General features: G+C 44.2%; 1 protein-coding gene across 34 annotated transcripts in view; it reads left to right on the top strand.

Moving 5' to 3' along the window:
• The first annotated feature begins 597 nt into the window (after window positions 1-597).
• znf740a (zinc finger protein 740a) overlaps window positions 598-21,733 on the top strand; it is a 141,628-nt gene continuing 120,492 nt past the window's right edge. Inside the window, exons 1-20 of one of the 34 annotated variants that reach the window (XR_011927820.1) lie at window positions 598-877; window positions 2,653-2,769; window positions 2,917-3,099; window positions 3,292-3,435; window positions 5,605-5,725; window positions 5,806-5,889; window positions 6,521-6,604; window positions 7,036-7,119; window positions 7,292-7,375; window positions 7,527-7,610; window positions 7,832-7,915; window positions 11,324-11,407; window positions 11,586-11,669; window positions 12,892-12,975; window positions 13,199-13,282; window positions 13,574-13,657; window positions 13,881-13,964; window positions 14,435-14,518; window positions 15,061-15,179; window positions 15,869-16,198. Coding sequence is in view for 33 of the 34 variants with exons in the window: in XM_072451550.1 (XP_072307651.1) it covers window positions 2,725-2,769; window positions 2,917-3,099; window positions 3,292-3,435; window positions 5,605-5,725; window positions 5,806-5,889; window positions 6,521-6,604; window positions 7,036-7,119; window positions 7,292-7,375; window positions 7,527-7,610; window positions 7,832-7,915; window positions 11,324-11,407; window positions 11,586-11,669; window positions 12,892-12,975; window positions 13,199-13,282; window positions 13,574-13,657; window positions 13,881-13,964; window positions 14,435-14,518; window positions 15,061-15,179; window positions 15,869-16,042 (1,878 nt within the window). In the remaining variant the exon portion in view is untranslated. Of the gene's footprint in view, window positions 878-2,652; window positions 2,770-2,916; window positions 3,100-3,291; window positions 3,436-5,604; window positions 5,726-5,805; window positions 5,890-6,520; window positions 6,605-7,035; window positions 7,120-7,291; window positions 7,376-7,526; window positions 7,611-7,831; window positions 7,916-11,323; window positions 11,408-11,585; window positions 11,670-12,891; window positions 12,976-13,198; window positions 13,283-13,573; window positions 13,658-13,880; window positions 13,965-14,434; window positions 14,519-15,060; window positions 15,180-15,868; window positions 20,451-21,733 lie in introns of those variants that run through there. The other 33 variants (XM_072451551.1, XM_072451550.1, XM_072451562.1 and 30 more) reach the window with 33 other exon arrangements.

The raw sequence follows: 21,733 nt of genomic DNA, 5'->3' as shown, positions 1-21,733 counted from the left end.
TAATAGGTCATGACTCCTGCCATATGCCATATGGCTCATGGCTCCTGCCATATGGCTCATGCCTCATGGCTCCTGCCCCATGGCTCCTGCCCCATGCTCACCTCCATGGCTCCTGGCTCATGCCCCGTGGCTCACCCCCATGGCTCTTGCCCCATGGCTCCATGGCTCATCCCCATGGCTCATGGCTCATGCCTCATGGCTCCTGCCCCATGGCTCCTGCCCCATGGCTCCTGCCCCATGGCTCCTGGCTCATGCCCCATGGCTCCTTCCTCACCTCCATGGCTCCTGCCCCATGGCTCCTGCCCCATAGCTCCTGCCCCATGGCTCCTGGCTCATGCCCCATGGCTCCTGGCTCATGCCCCATGGCTCCTGACTCATGCCCCATAGCTCCTGCCTCCTGCCCCCTGCCTCATGCCCCATGGCTCTTGCCCCATAGCTCCTGACCCATGGCTCCTGTCTCCTGCCTCCTGCCTCATGCCCCATGGCTCTTGCCCCATAGCTCCTGACCCATGGCTCCTGTCTCCTGCTTAGCAGTGTTATTAGTGATTAGTGCGTGAGTGGTGTCGCCCTCTGCAGGCCGAGCTGCGTCTCTTCACGTCCTCAGCCTTTCTCCGGCCTCGTCTCGCTCAGACACGGGGCCATCTTCTGCAGAAATCTGTCGGAAAAACGCGGACATTTGTCGCGAGGCCTCGTCGCGGAGGCTCGTTCAGCAGCTCTACCCGCGCTACAGTCGGTGTGTGTGGCTGAAGATGCGCCCGTGTGCCCGCGGGCCTGAGCTGTGGGGGTCTGGCTCTGGGGGAGTGGAGCTTCTTCCTGTGGCGTTTCCTCTGTTTGTAAACTAGCGCTGAAGAAAACCACTGCCGACGACAGCACCGAGGTACAAATCACGCTTTTATTTAAGACCGTTTCATTCCACGAGTGATACTTTCTGCATCCAAACGTGCTTCTGTGTGAACGGAACCTGAGCCCGCAGACGGTGAAACGTATCGATCGTTTTTGGTGAATAATCCAGCGCCAGAGTTAGCTTCTGTCGGGGGCTAAGCTAGCTTGTTGGGGAGGGGGAGGCAGCGGCCATCACGAAGCTATTTACCGCTCTGTCTTTGCGCACAAACACGGTTTGTCTTTGCGTTTTACACTGTTATTGTTCTGTTTAACATCGTGTATTTTGACGCCATCAGATAAAAATATTGAGAATTTATTGACGCGTTGCTTGAAACACTCCTTTTCGTTTATGTGGAGGTGGGCGAGGGCAGTGTGGGAAAAGACACCTAGAAGCACCGGGGATTCTGTTGCCGTGGGGATTGAGACGGCCATCTTGTGACTGTAAGAGCAGCAGAAAAATGTAATAAGTGGGTTTTTTGGTCCTGTTATTATGGCAACGGTCCTAATTTAATAATTCTGACAGCCGTGGTTGGAAAATGACGTAGAAATATTAACATAAACGTAATCGATCAAACAGTTTACATTGACATAATGGTAATTTTGTGCTCTTAATAATGCAGAACTGAACTGGCTATTTACGGGCAAATTTTCTCTGAATTATCAATGTGAATATTCTCCATTAAGCTGCACTTGATTAATTTTATTCATAGTTAGGATGAGTTCACACTCTTGTCATGAATTGGTCCTGAATTAAGCTGGTTTTAGTCCTGTTATAGTCCTTGTTTAGTCTAAATCTAGTCAAAGTTTAGTTTTGCAGCCCTAAAGTACGTTTGTTTGTGTCTCAATACACTATCAATTATGTATATCCTGTGTACTTCATGACCAAAAATTCTATTAATCGATAAATATTGTAATAAATGTGTTTTTCAAATTAGTATTGCACAACGTGGGCATTAAAGTTCAGATTTATAACGGGTTAATTATCACATTGTTTAAAAGACAACAGTCCAGCTCACTTGTTAAGTTTGCATCATTTTATTAGATTTCTGCAGTCACAACATGGCCGCCGGAGCTGGGTGTCTATCACGACAGGTTGCCATGACGACGTGCTCTCTAGCGCTCTATGGGCCGCGTCGGGCGAGGGCGCCAGAGCAGCTAACGACCCGAGCCCGATTTCTGTGTTTTAATGTCAGAAAAGTCACGCGGAGGGAGATTCAGCCGCGTCCAGAGTCTCGCGTGGAACTCTAGACGCGAAACTAAAGATAAAACGTGCGTGTTTGTGCCGGGTTTGTCCAGAAAAGTGTCAGTTAAACGAGCAGCTGAGCTAAAGTAGCCACCCTCTGTATCCTGCTGCATAAAGCCAAAGACACGAGCACATCTGCAGAAAAAGGATGAAAAACACCTCAGAAAGACAGATTTATCCCTCAAAGTCACTAATGTTAAGAAGACGTGTGCACATGGGACACTTCATCTGTCATTTACCTGAAAGAATACACTAGTTTTATTATTATTATGAGTTTTTTTCCAAGTCTGTTTCCTCCTTTGACAATTATTCTGAAGAGTCAAATGAGTTCATGAAGTTCAGAAGTACTGCATTTGGCGGGCTTTCGTGTTAAGCAGATATTAAGTATGCATTTAATATCATGTGTAATTCTTGTGTTACAATAAAAGCGTGTTTGCAGGATTTGAATCATGATGTTTTACTCCATACGTTCCACTGTATTTGTGTTGTTGTTGTTGTGTGCTTGACTAGTGTCCTCCTCTCCTCAGTTTAATGCTAGATGAGCCCTGACCATCCTGACTGACCCTGTGGATGACCCTGCGCCCACACTCACCACAGCCATGTCCCATCTGCCCAGCAGCTCAGTGCGCGACCATATGAAATGGGTTTGTCTTAAACACCAACGTGATTTACGCTAATGCAGCCTGTGTCACTCAGGATGTTGTCGATGTTGTCTAGATTATATTATTTCTTTATTTCGCAGCCCTGAGCCTTCGTGTTGCTTCACATGTCTTCTCTTTGTGTTGCTGCAGGCTGGGCTGCTTGGCTGCGAGGCGGTGCTCTCCAGCATGGCCCTGATGCAGGCCAGTACCATGGGCGCGCCGCCTAAAAAGATGATGGCTCCACTCGGCCACGGCCCCCCACCGAGAGAGGTCCCAGAGCGGCCCCCCCAGAGCCACATGATCCTCCCGTCGGGGATGAGCTGTCCGCCTCTGGTTAGCACCAACTTGGGACTTGCATTATTTTCTGTTCATAGTGAATAACAGTCTGATCTGAAATGTGTTATTCCCATTTAATGACACAACCTGTAATAATAAGACGTGTCATATCAGTGGCAGTGACAGAAAACAACAAAATGATAAATGGTGTAGTGTTTTTTGTTCTGATTCAATGTCATATTTCGGCAGCTTATCCGAAAGGAAGGAGAGTACCAGACGCCGCGCCTCCTGGACGATAAGGACATGAGGGCCAACGAGGAGCAGATGAAGAAGAAGAACAGGAAATCTGTGCCTCCGTGTAAAGTGAGAGAACACGACGAGAGGGGAGGGAAGGTTAGTCAGAGTGGTTTATACGTCAGCCAAGGACTCGGCAGCCCACGGTATTTCAAAGTCCTTCAACCCCGAATATCGGGCACAAAAGTAGGAACGGCCACGATGTGCACAACGGTCCTGGTTTGATCCTGTGTAGTCCGGCTCTTGTCCTGCTTTAGTCGCAGCATTTAGTATTAACCGCCACTTTAGATCAGTATTTGTGAGTTGAATTTGTCATCGGGAGTTTCACCAGTGACAGTTTTTGCATGGTTACAGATTCGATCACATTGTGTTTTCACCGCGTTTCCCTTTGGTGGCGCCGCGCTGCAGGAAAACCTCTCAAATCCCCGCGGTGACTCCCACAAAACCCGTATTTTTCACCAGCCGCCTGAAAAAATCTGTGTGTTTTTGCGGCGTTTAGCGGGGTTGGAGCCCGCGAGCGCTCATGCGTGCAGACGTGTGTGTGGGGGGTGGGCGGCCGCCGGGGGGAGGAGCGGAGGGGGGAGGAGGAGGTTGTGTGCAGAAGGAGATGTGTGTGTGTGTGTGTGTGTGTGTGTGTGTGTGTGTGTGGGGGGGGGGGAGGGGAGCGGAGGAGCACAATAACTGCAGTTGTGTGTCTTTAACGGGGGAACGGCCAGCGACACCGGGGCGTGAGGAGAGAGGCGCCGGGGCCCGGGTCCAAATGCTGCCGAACAAAAAGCTGTTTTAAGACTCAAATTTGACTCGTTTAGAATAATAAACTTTGCTTTCGATGGGGGCGGGAGAACGAGAGCGGGTCCACGAGATGACATTTGAATCTGTTCCTGATTTCTGCCACGTTATTGTTTTGTTTTTTGCCTGTTTTTGTGCCGTAAATTCATCTTAAAGGAGACATATAATGCTTTTTCCCTTCAGCACTACTAAGTCATAATCTTTTTACCGTCTGTTCATTTTAAAGCTGATCTTTATCTTAAACGGCCCAGTAATCACTCACATGGCAGCCTGTACATGGAAGTGCGCAGAAGACATTTTGGAAGCCGTCGCGCGTCACTCCCAAGTCATCGTTTTACAGATAATCACACTAAGTGCAGGGATGTGGGCGGGGGAAGGGGGGGGGGGGGGGGGGGACAGGAATTTACTGAGCAGTCGAACCTCAGTTTCAGGTCAATTAACGGGATTTGCTCAAACATGCAGGAATCTATCAAAATACAACTTTTACCGGTAATCGTGACAAGATTTCTATTGTGTTTTGATATCTCCCCTTTTAATGTGTTGATTTGAAAGGACTGAACAAATGACAAATGTGCTTTTTGTAGCATAAATCCATGACACGGCCGAACTCATGTCAATACGAGATATTTAGAGACCAATTCTGGCGTTTGAATCCCACATGCGTCATCACTGAGGTTGTTACACTTCAGTTTTTATGTTCTGCGCCGTCCGTGAGCCAATTTTTATCATATTTTTCTGAATTTAAACAATACAAACTTTTTAACACAAAGAAAATGTAATCTGTTCCCAACCTCGAGCTTTTGCTGAAGGAGGGTTGGCTGCGGAAAAGGAATAAGAAGAACAACAATAAATGATGATTATAATAAGTACCTTATTTTCCGGAGTATAAGTCGCACCAACCAAAGAATGCATAATAGTGAAGAAAAAAACATATATAAGTTGCACTGGAGTATGAAATGCAGTTGCAAGTGTGAAAATAACAAATAATATCACATAAGTCGCTCAGGAGTATAAGTATATAAGTATACATAGAAGTATAAGTCGCACCCCGGCCAAAACTATGAAAAAAGGTGCGAAAAAAACTTATTGATCTATTTCATGGGATTATATGAACAGGATGTAAGAAAAAGCTCGGACAAACTACCAGTACGTCCATAATAATCTTTGCAAAGAACGGGTTGAGTTAAGGCGGTCGCTCGGTGGCTCTCGCTCGGTGGCTCTCGCTCGGTGGCTCTCGCTCAGTGGCTCTCGCTCAGTGGCTCTCGCTCAGTGGCTCTCGCTCAGTGGCTCTCGCTCAGTGGCTCTCGCTCAGTGGCCATTTCTCTGCGCGGCTTTGATAAAACAGAAGAAGCGCCACACGTTACCGCCGGCAGGTAGCTATGTGCGGGGCGCTGCATCACATTCGAGCGGCCGCGGCTGTAATGGCAGAAAAACGACGCGTCTCAAACAAAAAAAAAAAACACGTCTTTTTCCCCCCAGGGAGCGAATGGGGACGAGAACGGCCCGTCGTCCAAAGTGCAGAAGAACTTCATCTGCGACCACTGCTACGGCGCGTTCAGGAGCGGGTACCACCTGAAGAGACACATCCTCATTCACACAGGTGGGTTCCGCGTCATGTTTGTCGCTGCGCAGTTTTTTTTTTTTTGTGAAGACTTTTAACGGCCGTCTCTCTTGGTTCAGGTGAGAAGCCGTACGCGTGTGCTGTCTGCGACATGAGGTTCATTCAGCGTTATCACCTGGAACGACACAGCCTCATCCACACAGGTAAGAGCGCCGTCACTTGTACTTTTACTGTAGGAACACGCGGCCCAGGAGCGAGCCCTCGTAGGAAAGGTTTCAGACGACACAGTTTTGCGCTGCTGTGTCTCTAATAAACGTCCTTTTGGTTTGTGGACAGTCATTTCCAACAAACTCTTTTATGAAACGCACAGCTAACACGCAAAGGAAAAGGACTAAACTATAAGCTAAGAACTCGCCAAACACCCTGTCAAATTGAGTTTCCAGTTTCCCATTTCTCTGGTTCTCAGCTCAGAGTGTTAAAACAAGTGTTAGAAGTGCATTATGAACATACTTGAGCTGGAAACAATATTGTGTGATTATAAGTAAAGGTCTTTCTCACTCTGAACATCCTCCTACACGACTCTGGAGCTCTGAAATGTTATTTATCCTGTTATTAATTAGAGCAGTGGGCTTTCTTCTCCAGTTTGTGTTTTAACTGTAAAAACCACTGCTTGGACATCAAAGGACTAGATGCACATGTTTTCCGTTTAACGTGGACCTCCTCTGACCGTTCGCTGTAGCGTCTTCACACCGTAGACACGATGAGCTCCGTCTGGACTCTTTCTGAGTATTTGAAGCCTGAATCCTAGACTAATATTTCTATGTTTGTGTGTAGGAGTGAAGCCGTACGCTTGTTCCATGTGTGACATGCGGTTTTTCCAGCGTTACCACCTGGAGAGACACAAACTCACTCACACGGGTATGAGTCCACCTGCCGTACCCCGCTTATCATTTTTCTGTTTTTATCATTACAAATGTTAGGCTTTTTCCCACCCAATAGTAGTTAGTGTTTTTAATTGTGTGAGTAAAACTTTATAGCCAATATTTATTCAGTCAAATAGTGATTGCTTGAAATGAGTCTTTGTTTTGAGCTTGTCCTTTGATGTCCTGCAGCTTTACAGCTGAATTACAATGCAAATATATGTAAACCAGCTGATTTTATGTTTTTACAAATGTGCACAGCTACTTTACACATTTTTCCTTCTTTTTGTCCGTTAGTGTTTTGTGCTCAGCTATTCAAAGTCTTATCTAAGTAAAGAATGTGACCTGTGTAGCCCCCCCTCACCTGTGACCTGCCCACACCCCCTCAGAGATCTAGACCAGGCTAATCTGTGAATCCTCTGCACCCAGGGGTGAAGCCGTACGCTTGCTCCATGTGTGACATGAGGTTCTTCCAGAGATACCACCTGGCCCGACACAGCCTCACTCATACGGGTACGCAGGACCCTTTGCTTTAGACTGTGGCCTTAACACTCCAGTGGACTTACTCTAATTCATGTCAATGTTTTCACCCCATGACACTCCCTGACACGTAACCATAGAAACATGAAGTGGTCCCTTCCACTCCAGCCCTGTTGTTTCTGATAGTGTTGTCCTGTGTGTGCAGGGGTGAAGCCGTACGCTTGCTCCATGTGCGACATGAGGTTTTTCCAGAGATATCATCTGGCCCGACACACTCTCACCCACACGGGTACATGATTTCATTACCTCTCGCTGACACTAGTTGGAGCTGTTGTGTATATACAGTAGTAGTAGTAGATGCAGTGAGGTCAGAGGTCTTAGGACTATCAGACTGTAGATTCAAATGTGTGCGTCGTGCTAAAGTTTGGCCCTGTATCCAGGGGTGAAGCCGTACGCTTGCTCCATGTGTGACATGAGGTTTTTCCAGAGATACCATTTGGCCAGGCACAGCCTCACTCATACGGGTAGGCACTCTCTACAAACTGAATAAATACTATGTACTTGTGTAAAGTTACTGTTATGGTATCTCTAAGACCGGTACCAGTTATGTGTGTTAATGCTTGGACTTTGTTGGAAGACTGTCCACTGACAAAGTGACTGTTCTGTCTGTAAACTGGGTGCATGTTGAATATTGAGCGTTTTGTAGTGTGTTTCTGTGACCTGACGTGTGCTCTGCTCTGTGCAGGAGTGAAGCCCTACGCCTGCACCATCTGTGACATGAGGTTTATCCAGCGCTACCAGCTGGAGCGCCACAGCCTCACGCACACAGGTACAACTCCGGGACTGGACTCTGAACACAACTGTGCATGCGTCATTAGTCACATGACCGTTCAAACTCGAGTTTGTGATCTCTGTGGGACATTTTCACATGCATTTGTACTTCAGTCTTGGCATTTGGGATGACACAATGACCAGTTATTTTCTCATCGATTCATTGATTCTACCCACAATTTTATTTGCACAGGTCCCTTAAAGGTGCACTGTGTAACTTTTCTGGTGAAGTCTCCATGGACATGTTATTGTCCAGACTATTATATAGTATGGCATTAACATCTTCATGAAGACAAGAAGGCCAAAGTACTGGTCAGATCTGTGGAGAGGTGAACCTGTTGGCCCTCTAAACACCTATCCATCCATCCATTTTCTACCGCTTGTTCCCTTTTAAGATAAGATAAGATAAGATAAGATATTCCTTTATTGTCCCACATGGGGAAATTTCATTGGTGCAACGCAGGTAGATACAGAGGTAGATACAGAAGAACAGATCACTTATAGGAAGTCTGAAAAACACTTTCAGTAGAAGATCTCCTATAAATAAATAAAAACTCCCATAGACAAATAAATAAATAAATACCATTGCATGTGATCCCGACAGTAATTGCACATGAATATTTGTCACGACAGCACATAGATTGCACATGAATTTCACAGTAATTGCACATATGACAGAATTGCACATCAGTATTAGGTTAGGTCAGTATTGCGACGGGATAACGTGACGATCTCCGGGTAAGACGACTGTTCTCCGCAGTTTCATGAGTTCCTCCTTTGTGGAAACGCGGTACGGCGCCGGCCGGGGGGCGGGGCCGGAGCCGGGGGGCGGGGCCGGAGCCGGGGGACTCAGAGCCAAGACACATCGCAACGACACGACGAAAACACTCAATCCAGCCGAATAAAGTCAAAACAAGTTAATTTAAAGCGATTCCAGTGCGTGTCCCGATCGTTCGTGAAGTTCCTCTTTCATATAAACGTGTACATAAACGTGTACCGACGACACGCCGTCCTTTAGCGCGGCCGGAGGGCGCGGGGAGGGGGGGCTGGTGGGCTCACTCGGAGCTAGCTCACGTCACAACAACACAACGAACGCAACGAAAAACGCTCAAATCCAGCCGAAAAAAGTCAAAAACAGTTGAATTAAAAAACTATTCCAGCGCGTGTCCCTATCGTACAGTAAAATAGAAAAAATATACTAACTATATTTACAAAATATAGGAGATAAAGCACAATAAGTGTGAGAAAGAAGAGAGAGCGTTTACACCGGGCTGCCAGCTGTACCAGCGCCTTATGACGTATTCAATTTGGGGTCGCGGGTGACTGGAGCCTATCCCAGTGACTTCGGGCCTTAGGCGGGGTACACCCTGGACAGTGGCCAACTCGTCGCAGACGTGTCTAAACACCTATAATTGAATAAATGTGTGAAACGCCAAACCACATGGAGATGCAGAAAAAGGAAAGTTACACAGTGCACCTTTAAGGCTCCTTTACACAATGTGACTTCCGCTTTATCGCGTCTCTTTACGTTTCTTGTGTCTATTAGCACCGTAGCGACCAAAATTAACTGAAGACTAAATCATTTACCAAAAGCCCAGGCGGCGCTGGTGACGACACAGAGATGACTTTAGTAAATAAACAGCTGAGTGGAAAGCACGCTCGCTTCACAGCAAGAAGGTCCAGGATTTGACTCGGTCTTTTTCCTTTTTGTCTGGAGTTTGTGTGTTTCTTCATGTGCCTGGGATGTTTCCTCCTGGTGCTCCGCTTTCCACATGAATCTAACCCAAAACATGGAAAATACGTAAAAGTCCCCAGCTTAGGTCCCGACTCAGCCATGGAGACCACTTCTCCTGACAGACGTCCCCCAGTGTCAGAGGGACAGTTAAAGAGACAATAAAGTGTGCCTCAAACCCTCCCTGAACACAACATGAGCTCATCTCATCACATAGAGGTCCTGGACTATTGCAGGTTTTGACCAAAGAAGAGGGCGTTTATTTTTTATGTCTATAAGGCTCCAGACAAGTTACAGACAGGTAAGTCCTCACAGATAGAAGACGCTGAGAGAGAATTTGTGAATAAACTCTAGACGCAAATTATTCAAATAACACTCTCTTAACTAGCTCCAAAGAGCTCCAACGCTCTTCTATTGGGACGATGGCATCATTCACACTGAATAAACAAATGCCACCTGTCTCATTTTGCTCAGCCAGGTCAGACGTGAGGTCCTCTGCTGGTGTGAAGAGGCATTTCTCCTGTCCTAGGTCACAGTGCCAGAAGAACACGCTGACAGATAGAGCTTCTGCAGGTGCTGACATGTGCAGCACATACACACTTTGGGCTGATTCAGGCCTTGAAATCGGATGAGTCCAGAATAGACTGTCTGATGATAGAAAGCTGAACATGCAGTTCTTTCTTTGTGATGCGGATCATCAATTACAGTGTCATGCCACGGTTTCGTTTCATGTGGACAACACTCTGGAGACTTTCCTGGACATCAGGTTCCGACCTGACAGCAAAACATCCACAAGAACAACCTTGTCCTGATCAGGAGTCTGTCCAGACCCCCAGTTGTTCCACAGCTGAGTCTGAGTTTTTGAGTCTGAGTTTTTGGAGCTGAGCTTCTGGATGATTCTTGAAGTGCAGTCTGACCGAGACATGATGCTGTCTCTTTCTGAGACTTTCCCAGAGACCGAGGGGAAGAGACATCAGACCAAAACCTAGACTTTTCTTTAAGCTTGATGAGGCTCCTCCTCTTGAGGCAGGGCTCATCTGTGGGGCGGGCTGAAGAGTGAATGCATGTTCAGACCAAGGAATCAAAGATTTACAACCATACAAGTCGATGGTGGCCCAGTGTTTGTCACGGTCTGAACGTATCATGAGAATGGATTTGTGCATCCACCAGGGCATTGTGTCATTTCACATGCAAGAAAATTCAAAATTGTAGTTTCAGTCTTTACCATACACTTATAAATGACCTGTAAATGTAATGTAAACTATTCTAGGTGCTGGTTTAACATATTTTATGCACGTTTACATGAAAAATATAAATGCATTTTCTCTGTTGAATGTTATAATTGAATAACTGCCTAAAATTGTCTTGCCTCTGATCGTGGGCACATGGCAAATTCTGTGGGTGATTAAGACTGATTTGGCTGGAAATTGAACAGTTTGTGTTCTGATTTGTGATTTGGATTGGGAGACACCTTTTTGACTTTCTAAATTTGTTGGAATTTGGAGCGAATATTTAAAACATCGGAATAATCCCGGAAATTGGGAGATACATTGGAAACTGATCTTCACATTTGACTGCGTAAAAGCCAAGGGTCACCAAACCTTCCTGATCTCAGTGAAGTTCAGATCATTTTTGGCAGTTGCCCTGTCTGTGCTAAAGCCTTTGTGTGTGTAGGGGTGAAGCCGTACGCTTGCACCATGTGTGACAAGAGGTTTTTCCAGAGGTATCACCTGGCCAGGCACAGCCTCACGCACATGGGTATGCTCCAGTCCAACCCCATCACTGCTTTGTGCTGCACCACCATGATACAGAACCACAAACTCATATTCTGTGCATTAGGGACTTTTACGTTGAATACATACATTTTAGCGCCTTAGCCCAGGGCCTGACATTGGTTATTAACCACAGCAGCAGAAATAACTGTTGTTCTGTTTAGGGGTGAAGCCGTACGCTTGCACCATGTGCGACATGAAGTTCTTTCAGCGTTACCACCTGGCCCGACACAGCCTCACGCACACTGGTATGAGTCCGTGCACCATACCACATGTAGCCCCTTTCACAGAGGACGCAGGGGGCACTGAGGGAGGGCCTACTCCGTATTCTCTATCACTCAATCAACGTCGATGTGCAGCGTTGCGTAAAAGTCCAAAGAGTCCCAGGGACCCAAGTGTAGCATGGTGTTTAGGTCTTTTTTGATAAGTACCCCATTCGGCTAGATTTGGTGCGCCGTCACACAACTTCCACGCATTTCCGCTTCCATTTAGTGCTACCGTCCAGGACTTGTGCTGAACTCCTGATGTTGGGCAGGGTACATACCGCTTGTAATTCCAAGTCCAAGTAGGGGCCGTCTTATTGACCCCCAACCAAACCCACCCGCCCATCACTGCTCCAATGGAAGAAGGCTACAGTATCTACCGACCAGGAAGTGGTGCGTAGAGGCAGTGATTTGAAACATAATTGTTCAATAGTCTCATAATTAAACCACTAAAGCTGTGGTTTCAATGCTGACATTTAAATAAGAAATGTCCACTTTCAATCACTTTGTTTGATGGGACTTTCAGGCCCCTGTAGTCAGCGCACTTAAGTATGTCTAATAAATTCAACTCTACTTTCAGAATGCTGCTAACACGCCACAACATCCTCTGTGAAAAGGGCTGTAGGATGTTTATGTGTTGTCATTTTATGTAGTTCATAGTTAAAATGTGCTTGCCTGGCACGGCCAGACTCTAGTGTATCAGTGTGTTGTCTCAAAGGGCTGCCTATCAAATCTTTATTTCTGTGGGAGATGAGAACATAACGTCAAGGAAACATTCTGACGAGCAAAACACATGACTAGAAAGGCAGCTTGAAAAAGTCTTACAACATGATTAAACAAACTTAGGTTCTTTATACTGAGAGCTTTGAGGGAGTAGATCTTGTTAGTTTTGCACAAACCACGCTGTACAGCACCCAGAGTCTGGCTTAGCCGGGCTAAAACTACAGTTCTTCTGTGGTCAAATCATTTTGCCGTCTGGTTTAGGTCTGGTTTCCTTGTGGTTTACTTGTGTCCATGTCAATTGTCTTCAGCTCTTTTTACACACAGCCTGTGGATGATCTTAGTCTTTTCTTCAGTGATGATCCCAGAACATGATCTGGATTCACTGTAGTTTATGTCATGGTTATAGAAGACAAGTGTGATCATGAGTAGAGACTGTTCTGGCCTGATGCCAGAGGCGAACTGTAATCCTGCTGTCTGCGTTTAGGTGTGAAACCTTACGCTTGCACCATGTGTGACAAGAGGTTTTTCCAGAGGTACCACCTGCAAAGACACAGCCTCACGCACATGGGTATGGGCCGCCTGAGATCTTCATGTGTCTTATTTACAAAAAATACATTCATACTACGTATATTCTATGACTAGCTCATGTGGTGTGTCCAGTGGATATAAAATGTTATTGGATTCCGCTGCATAAAACAATTGAATTTGGTAAATTGGTTAGCAACCCATAAATTTAAAGTGGATATCCCTGTAATTGCTGGACTGTGAGTAATTGACTCCTCTGCGTTTAGGGGTGAAGCCGTACGCTTGTACCATGTGTGACATGAGGTTTGTCCAGCGCTACCACCTGGCCAGGCACAGCCTCACTCATACGGGTACGAGTCCAGATCTTCATCTACTACTACTTTAATATGCTCTTCAGATGAGAGTCCATTCAGATATGCTTCAAACAAGCAGAAGGCATTTTAAATGTTAGATGTAGCAATGGCAGCATAAATTATTCTGATGTGTTACTTAGATATTTGAAAAATAATTATGCCCAATTAAACATAATTTACAGAAATGGCCTCTTTATGCATGAGCTGGCCCACATGTGGTTAATAACCAATTGTATTGATGTGTCAGCATTGGCAGTAATATCATGTAATCCTGCTGTCTGCGTTTAGGTGTGAAACCTTACGCTTGCACCATGTGTGACAAGAGGTTTTTCCAGAGGTACCACCTGCAAAGACACAGCCTCACGCACATGGGTATGCGGCGCCCACCGCCCATAGATCTATCATCAGCTCATGTCTGTGTTTAGTTTGGATCTGACAATCACACTGCTATGTATTTGAATTTGGAAATTAACATTTCAAGCCTTAAATGTACTTTTTTAGTTAACTTTGATAGTAGTGGTTAACAGCCCATCAATGGTTAGCGATAGGCGCTTAGCTGATGACTCACACTGAGATCCTGTGTTGATGGTTTTAGGGGTAAAGCCGTACGCTTGCACCATGTGTGACATGAGGTTTGTCCAGCGCTACCATCTGGCCCGACACAGCCTCACTCATACTGGTACGAGTCCAGCCCTCTGCACGCTGCACAACTCCACGGAAACACATTCAGCTCAGCGCTGTTCAGAGAGGAACCATCACGCTTCAACTGCACTCATGAACTATTCCACAGGGTCAATATCAAATCAAATCAATTTATTTTTGTAAGGCCCAAAATCACAACAACTGTTGCCTCTGAGGGCCACAATATTTAAGTCTTAACATCGCCAACTGATCTGCACAACGTAAAGAAAACTTATCTTTATCTCAATTAGTTGCTGGGTCAATGTAAAGAAATAGAACATGTGTGTCTTCTTTGTCATTGTATGTCATGGGTGTCGATGTGGACAGCGGGTAGGCACATACAGTCTGTTTATACTGTAGATAGAAAGGGCATGTTGTTTTGAGTCAGCCAATGCTAGGCTAATGCTAGTGCTAGGCTAATGCAGCCGCCCATGTTGTTGGAGCTAATTGCCTGCTCTGTGTGTGTAGGGGTGAAGCCGTTTGCTTGCTCCATGTGTGATATGCGGTTTATTCAGCGTAACCACCTGGAGAGACACAGCCTCACTCATACGGGTACGAGCCTTCCTCCTGTAGCTGCCACTGCTGCAAACACGTAGAGTCACATGACAAGGCCACAACAAACTCGAGTTTGGGTCGTCATGTCATTTGATGGGATGTTGAACCAGACTCAAACCACGGCCCTGGTTTAGGGTGCTGCTCATCCGGACTAGAACCCACCGAAGTCCACTCTGAAATACACATAATGAGTTGATGACAGGCCTCACTAACTTATCAAATGTTCAAAATACTTACTTTTAAAACTGTTATAAATAGGGATGGTCTGATATGGACTTTTTTCCCCCCGATAGCCGATAATTTCTTCTGTTTTACATTTGAACTCACTGTCTGTTTCCAAAGACTCTGATTCTGTTTTAGCGTCACCCCTAAAGATCGGGGAGGTTGTTCTACAAAAAAGTCCAACATTTCGGGCAATATTGACATTAGCAACAGTATATTGTCCATCCCTAGTTATAAGCATGACATATGGTTCATTCTTTTGACTGAATGGAGTCCCGACGTGCGTCCTGATGCCCTGTCTGTGCCCTGCGCTGTAGGGGAGAAGCCGTTTGCGTGCGACATTTGCGACATGAGGTTCATCCAGCGCTACCACCTGGAGCGGCACAAGCGCGTGCACAGCGGAGAGAAGCCCTACCAGTGCGAGCGCTGCCAGCAGGTGAGTCGGCACACCCAACGGGAGCACCGGGGGCAACAACAAACGCACACGACACAGCCGAGGTTCAACAAACACACACGACACAGCCGAGGTTCAACAAACACACACGACACAGCCGAGGTTCAACACACACAACACAGCCAGGTCAAATGTATGATAAATATTTAACAAATATAAGGACTATGCCACCAAAGTAGCAATAATAAAAACATACTATACAGACTTGTGTATATGCTACAAATACAAATATACCGTATTTTCAAAAAATGCATAATAGAGAAGAAAAAAACATGAATAAGTCTCACCGGAGTGTGAAATGCTGTTGCAAGTGTGAAAAATAATATCACATATAAGTCGCTCCGGAGTATAAGGATATAAGTATAAGTCGCACCCCGACCAAAACTATGAAAAAAGGTGCGATTTATAGTCCGGAAAATACGGTACTTTGCATACTCAGAAACGCAATCAACCAAAAAGATACAAGCGTGTGATGGTTAAATGATTTCTCTGGTGAATATTGAGTGTTGAGGACCTCATAAACCAGCTTGTTTTGAGACGATTGATCTTAAAAGGACATTTTTGGTCCCATAACACGACCAAAACAATGTGCGGCTTCGGCCACTGGACGTAGAAGTATTTCAGGTGCAAATACTTTGTTAATATTAAGTACTTGTTGATGTCCTCCTCAGAACTTCTCGCGGACGGACCGGCTGCTGCGTCACCGGCGCCTGTGCCAGGGCCGTAGCGTGCCCAAAGTGGAGACGCCCCAGTGCTGCGAGCCGCGGCCCTACCCCCAGGACCCGCCCCCGGCCCCCCCGACCTGGAGCCCCCTGCACCCGCCGCCAGGCCGCCTCGCTGTCTGACATCTCGCCCAACGCCATCTCGAATCCCCGTGGGACAGGCCACAGGGTTTCCTTAGCGCTGAGGCAAGGGCGTGCGCCATAGACAAAACCTGAGCAGCTCCGAGCGAGAAGAGAAAACTGACGGACTTCGATATTTTTTTTTCTTTATTTTTTACGGTTTTGTTTTAGTTTTTTCACTCCACATTTTTACAAGCTGTATACAAAAGTGTTCCTGTTTTGTAATCTATTTTTTTCTTTGCGGAAATCCTTTTATTATCGTGATTCTTGAACCCTTTTCTCGGCGGCAACCGGTTCAGAGAAAGGAACAGAGTGCGCGAGCTGTAAGTATTTGAACCGTTTCGGCGGCGGCGGGTCGGAACTCTCGGTGCCCATTACTCGAGTGAAAGTTGGAACTGCATCTACAAAAAAAAAAAACAGAACCGCTCGAACTTGTGAATCGTATCGTCCGTTGCAGTTTCAGCCGTGTAAATAAGAGTTGTCATTATGTCGCTTGGGTAATGAAGGAGTGGCCCGGATGGTTCAAAGCGAGCGCGGAAACCTTTGTACATAAAAAACCAACCGCCGGTGCTTCGGACTGTAACCGGAGCAATGCGGACCGTCCCGGGCCGCGCCGCCTTTCGCCGGACTCCCGTTGGCGTGGCTTTGGCCGTGTGACTCGCCGCCCGGTATTGGAAAGGGCACCGGCCGGTCCTCGAGGGTCCTGACTCCCGGGCACGTGGTCTCTAGACGGCGCTATGGTGGGTCACGCTCGTCCCGCCACGCCCTCTGTACAAAAAACATTGTGAGTTCAGTGGGGTTACTCAAAAATCTTGTGGCCTTAGTGTTGTTTGTTTTCATTTTGCCTTTTTCTCAACTGTTTGCGAGTCGCGCGTCGGAAGAAGAAGAAGCAGCAGCAGCAGCAGCGTTTTTGTTCTGATTTGTTCTCGGTTTCTCCCGGCGTCGGTGACTTCTTGTCTAGCTGTTGTCTTTTGATGAGTATTTTTACTGTGCACACCACTCAGGCAAAACATTACGATCGTTGAGAACAGGCCGCAAAGAGCTGCCCGCCCACTTTTTCCAAGCGATTGGCACTTTCGTTTTACTATATTTTCCAGATTATAAGTTGCTTGTTTTGGGAAAACAAAACCAAGAACAGACATTTTATCTTGAAATGCAGTTTAAAATAATAACAGATTAGAGAACATGGTGAATAGGTGTACGTATGCTAACGCTAACACCTTCAGCTACATGACGCACAGACAGAACTGTGGTAAGTGTCTGGTATGTTAACGTAACATTAACAGTTATTCAGATAACTATAGCATAAAGAACATGCTAACAAGTTTACCAAAGCATCAGTTTTACCCCAAATCACTAAATCCATTGAATTCTTCTTCCTCTGTGTCACTTCTAAACAACTCCACAAACTCCAGAGGTAGAGGAAGTGCAGATCCTTCTTCTGCGTCGCTTAGAGCCTAGAGCGCCCTCTTGTGAAATGCAGTTGTCAGTGTGAAAATAACAAATAATATCACATATACTGTAAGTCGCTCCGAAGTATAAGTTGCACCCTGGCCAAAACGATGTAAAAAGGTGTGACTTATAATCCGTAAAATACAGAAATGGCACTTCCGGTCCAGCAGGAGCTTTGTTGGTTTAAATGTAGAACAAGGGAAAAGTCTCGCTGCTAAAACACACTCTAAAGTAGATTTGTGTAAAATATCCAGGTTCTTTGTGTTCACTAATACACCCGGAAGAAGGATTACATGGCGTATGGCGGCACCCAGCGTGCATGTTAACGGGCGTTCTGACCGAGGCGTCACAATCGCACCCTGACCCTGGTGTTGGACGCCTGTCCTGGACGCCTCGCGGACGCTCGTCCAAAAAATAAACTCACCAGAGCGTCATCTCTGATTGGCTGCTGTGCTGTGTCTGTTGCAGAAAAGTTCAGCTCTGTTTAACTTTTCTGCATCGGTCGTAATGTTTTGCCTGATGTTTCTTTTACAGTATGTAATATCTAGGAGCTCTAGGCAGTAAAATGCTTCCTTCTGCTATGCTTTGTCCACAGAGTCAAAGGCCAAGGCAGAAATAACTTTTTTTTTTCCTTTTCTTTTTGGAGTCGTCTACAACTTTTCTATCCAAATACTACGATGTGATTTCTGTATATAATGTGTTTGTTCATTTCTATCGGTTCCGCCTTAAGTAAGAGTGAATACTGTACTCAGAAACGTGGTAGAACTCAACAATATTGTGACAAAGATTTACTATCGAGCGTAATGATCCTTCCCGCGTGCCAGATGTTTCCCGATTGGACTTTTGAAAACGGGACTGAAACCACAAAATGAGCTCGTGTCTACACGGTCGCCGGCCACTTTGTTAGGTACACCACCAGGGAGTAGTGAATATTTGGCTCAAATACCTCGTGGGGAAATATGTTGTCCGCATTTGATTTGAATCCTACTATAAAAAAGACTCATCTCCGGCTCCAATCAGAAAATGTGGCTGTAAACATCTTTGTCGATGTTCAAAACGGTCAAATTAACCACAAAAGTGCAGAAATATAACATTTTATTTCATGTCGTTTTGAGTCGTTTTAATAGCATTTGGCATTTTTAGCTATTTTTCAATACGTCTCCCGCCTCTAGCTGGAGGATTAGCCCATTGATTGCGTTAATTAGGTTTTATGCAACATTATTGACTATTAAGATGTATGAATTTACCTAAAAAAGTGGCCCATGTCGGAATATTTGCTCAATAGTTACTGCACAAAGTGATTTTCCTAAACGGCCTGTACCCGATTTGAACCGCCCACGTACGGCTAATTTATGCCTCGTTTTTGTGCGTGTTCCAATTGTTCACTACATTTATATATTCAAATGTTTCTATTGTCACATCTGTGTTTTGTTGAGTAACCACCAGAGAGCGTTTGTAGTTAGTCAGAATTTACAAAAACTGGCGTAAAAGAGCAACAAGGAAAAACAGTCATGGAGGCTCTCACTGGAATTTTCAGATTACCTTTGTTAGAAAAGGACAAGAAAAACAAACATGGAGGCTTCCGCTGCAGTTTTTAGATTACCTTTGTTAGAAAATAACAAGGAAAACAAACATGGAGGCTCCTTCTGCTTTTTTTTTTTTTTTTTTTTTTTTTTTTAGATTACCCGTTTGAAAATAACACGGAAAACAAACATGGAGGCGCCCACTGCAGTTTCTTCATCACATTTGTCAGAAAAGAGTCAAGAAAACAAGTTGGGCTATGTGTTTATTTGTTTCCAGTTTCTTCTCGTCACTTTTTCTAACAAACTCTGGGGAGACAGACCAATTGACAGGACAGAACGACGCAAAGAACGGACAAAAACCTCAACAGAAATGAGCCTTTAGTTCCTTCTCTCACTCTGACGCTGAAACGACTGCAGTCTTGTCTTCCCCACACAGTTTCTCGTCCAATAATGTTCAATAATTGGATAAAATTGATACTACTGGTATAAAAGGAGGCATTTTCTTTCAACTATAAGCGGTAAAAGTCAGGTATAGGCCCTTTTTTTTTCAAATCCCGGGAAGCTACTGGCACGAGCACATAACAAACGGGCAATCGTCCTGCCACAACTGCTAACGTCTCCGTCGCGTTTAGTATTATCCAACCCGTCGCAATAGATCCTTGTTCATAAGAGTTAGTTTTGCAGGAGTTTGTTTGCAAATTTCTCATTGTATTTTGATGATTGTTTGGAGGACCTTTTTTATTCTGATGAAATTGTAAACACTGGAGGTAAAGGAAAAGAAAAAAAATACGATATCCACATTATTTTTCATTTATTAGATTTTAGTTTTTAGGATTGTGGTTCTCGACTGCGGTGCCCAGCGGATTTGTTTCGTTTGTAGTTTTTTTCAAAGCTCTTTTTTATCATCTTGATGGCACGTGTGTTTTAAAAGTTAAAGGTTGCGCCGTGGAACTTTTCCGGAGACGAACGGAAATGTTACGTAGCGCTCTTTTGAACTGTTTTCGACACTCACCGCTCGTCGAGAACCTGTTTAGTCAAAGCCAATTTCTCCAAAACTGTGAGCAAAGGTGAACAAAATATACATCGGATCAAGTGACAGCCCAATGAAATTAACCTTTTTTTTTTTCTACAAACTCCCTGTAGTAAGTTATATTGGTATTAGACAAACTAACAGTAGCGATCACAAATGAGTTGTTCTTTTCTTAGTCTTGCATGCAGAGTTACGGTCCTCGTTTTGAAAAAAAAAGAAAGGATCTTGGTATATATATATTTTTTATTTTTGTGTAGGAGAAAAAATGTGCGTCATAACTTCCTAAAAATCTGAAAACATTGTAAAACGGGCTAACGATTCTTATGTGATCCGACTAGTTTAATCTGTTTGAAAATCAGAGGAGAGGCTTCTTACTATTATCATGAATAAAATCATTTGTAAAGGATTTCACTGTCATGTGGTTCTTTTTATACATTCAAACACTTTTTTACATTTGTTTAGTGGTGAAAGTTTGAATTGAGATTTTTTTTTATTTTTTGTAGTAGATTTGAAATATTACATTTTTAAAGCGCTATAATTGCACACTGTTTTGCACAATTTAACTCATAAATAAGCAAAATTTCAGATTAATTATTTAAGAGTAACATTTTTCTTAATTTAACTGGACAGCAACAATTTTGTTTAATAATTTGAATTGAAAATGATTTGGTAGTTTGTTAAGGACAGTTGTCTTTGTGCTGGTTTTAGTCTTTTGCAGAAGATCAAAGCGTCAGTGTTTCCATTACATTATCTACATTAATCCGTCAAAGTGTATTAGACTCATTATCATTTTGCCATAACAACTTTGCATCTTTTTAATTCATATCTTTACTCGGTGTTGCACAAAATATTGGACTGAAATTGACAAAAGATTTGCAGACGTCATCATCCAACTCTATTTCAGATGTATTTGGGCCTCGACACTCCTGCCATGGACACAATAAATGGATACTTTTGGAACATGCTTCTGGCAGCAAGGAAAAAGGCCATGACAAAAAAAAACGATGCCACAAATTGTTTCGAGGATCAAGAATTAGACCGACATAACTGGCTTATGGAAAATTTAAAAAATAATAATCACTTTTTTTTTTTTTAATGTACAGATTTTACAGACTTTGGACTAAATGGCACATTTTTTTCTGACTTTGTTTGATTAATGATTTGTTTTCTTTGGATGGATCTTTCATTATTTTTTATTAATTTTATTCTCTCTGGTCTTGTGCTCTTTCTTGTTTTTTTTTAAATTATGTTTTAAATAGGAAAAATGGACAAAAATCATATCTGATAACTACACACCTTATTAGCCTTAATAAAGCATGAACAAAGACTTAATTCATAATGAACAATTATTTTAGAAATCTTTATTCTTAGTAACTAGTTTAAGTTTAAGGTAAGAAGTTACTAAGCATGAATCATTCTTTAAAAAAACTGTTAATTAAGTCTTTTGTAATGCTTTATTAAGGCTACGCATAGTTATTATATACATATTATAAATATATCTCTTTTTATACATTATTAAATACTTTTTAATACTTCGAATTTTACTCCATTCAATATATAAAGTAATTGTTTTAGTAGTTTTCTTATGTATTATCCTAGTTGGTCAGTAGGTGGCAGACCTTTTAAACTACAAAATAAAACCGTAGACGAAGCAGCGAAGAAGAAAAGGCCATTGTTTACATTCTCACG

Source organism: Eucyclogobius newberryi, unplaced genomic scaffold (assembly GCF_026437365.1).
Source record: "Eucyclogobius newberryi isolate DKJ021-1_F unplaced genomic scaffold, fEucNew1.0.hap1 SCAF_19, whole genome shotgun sequence".
Lineage (NCBI taxonomy): Eukaryota > Metazoa > Chordata > Actinopteri > Gobiiformes > Gobiidae > Eucyclogobius > Eucyclogobius newberryi.
Note: the sequence above shows the minus strand (reverse complement) of the source record. Positions and strands in the feature narration are given on the sequence as shown.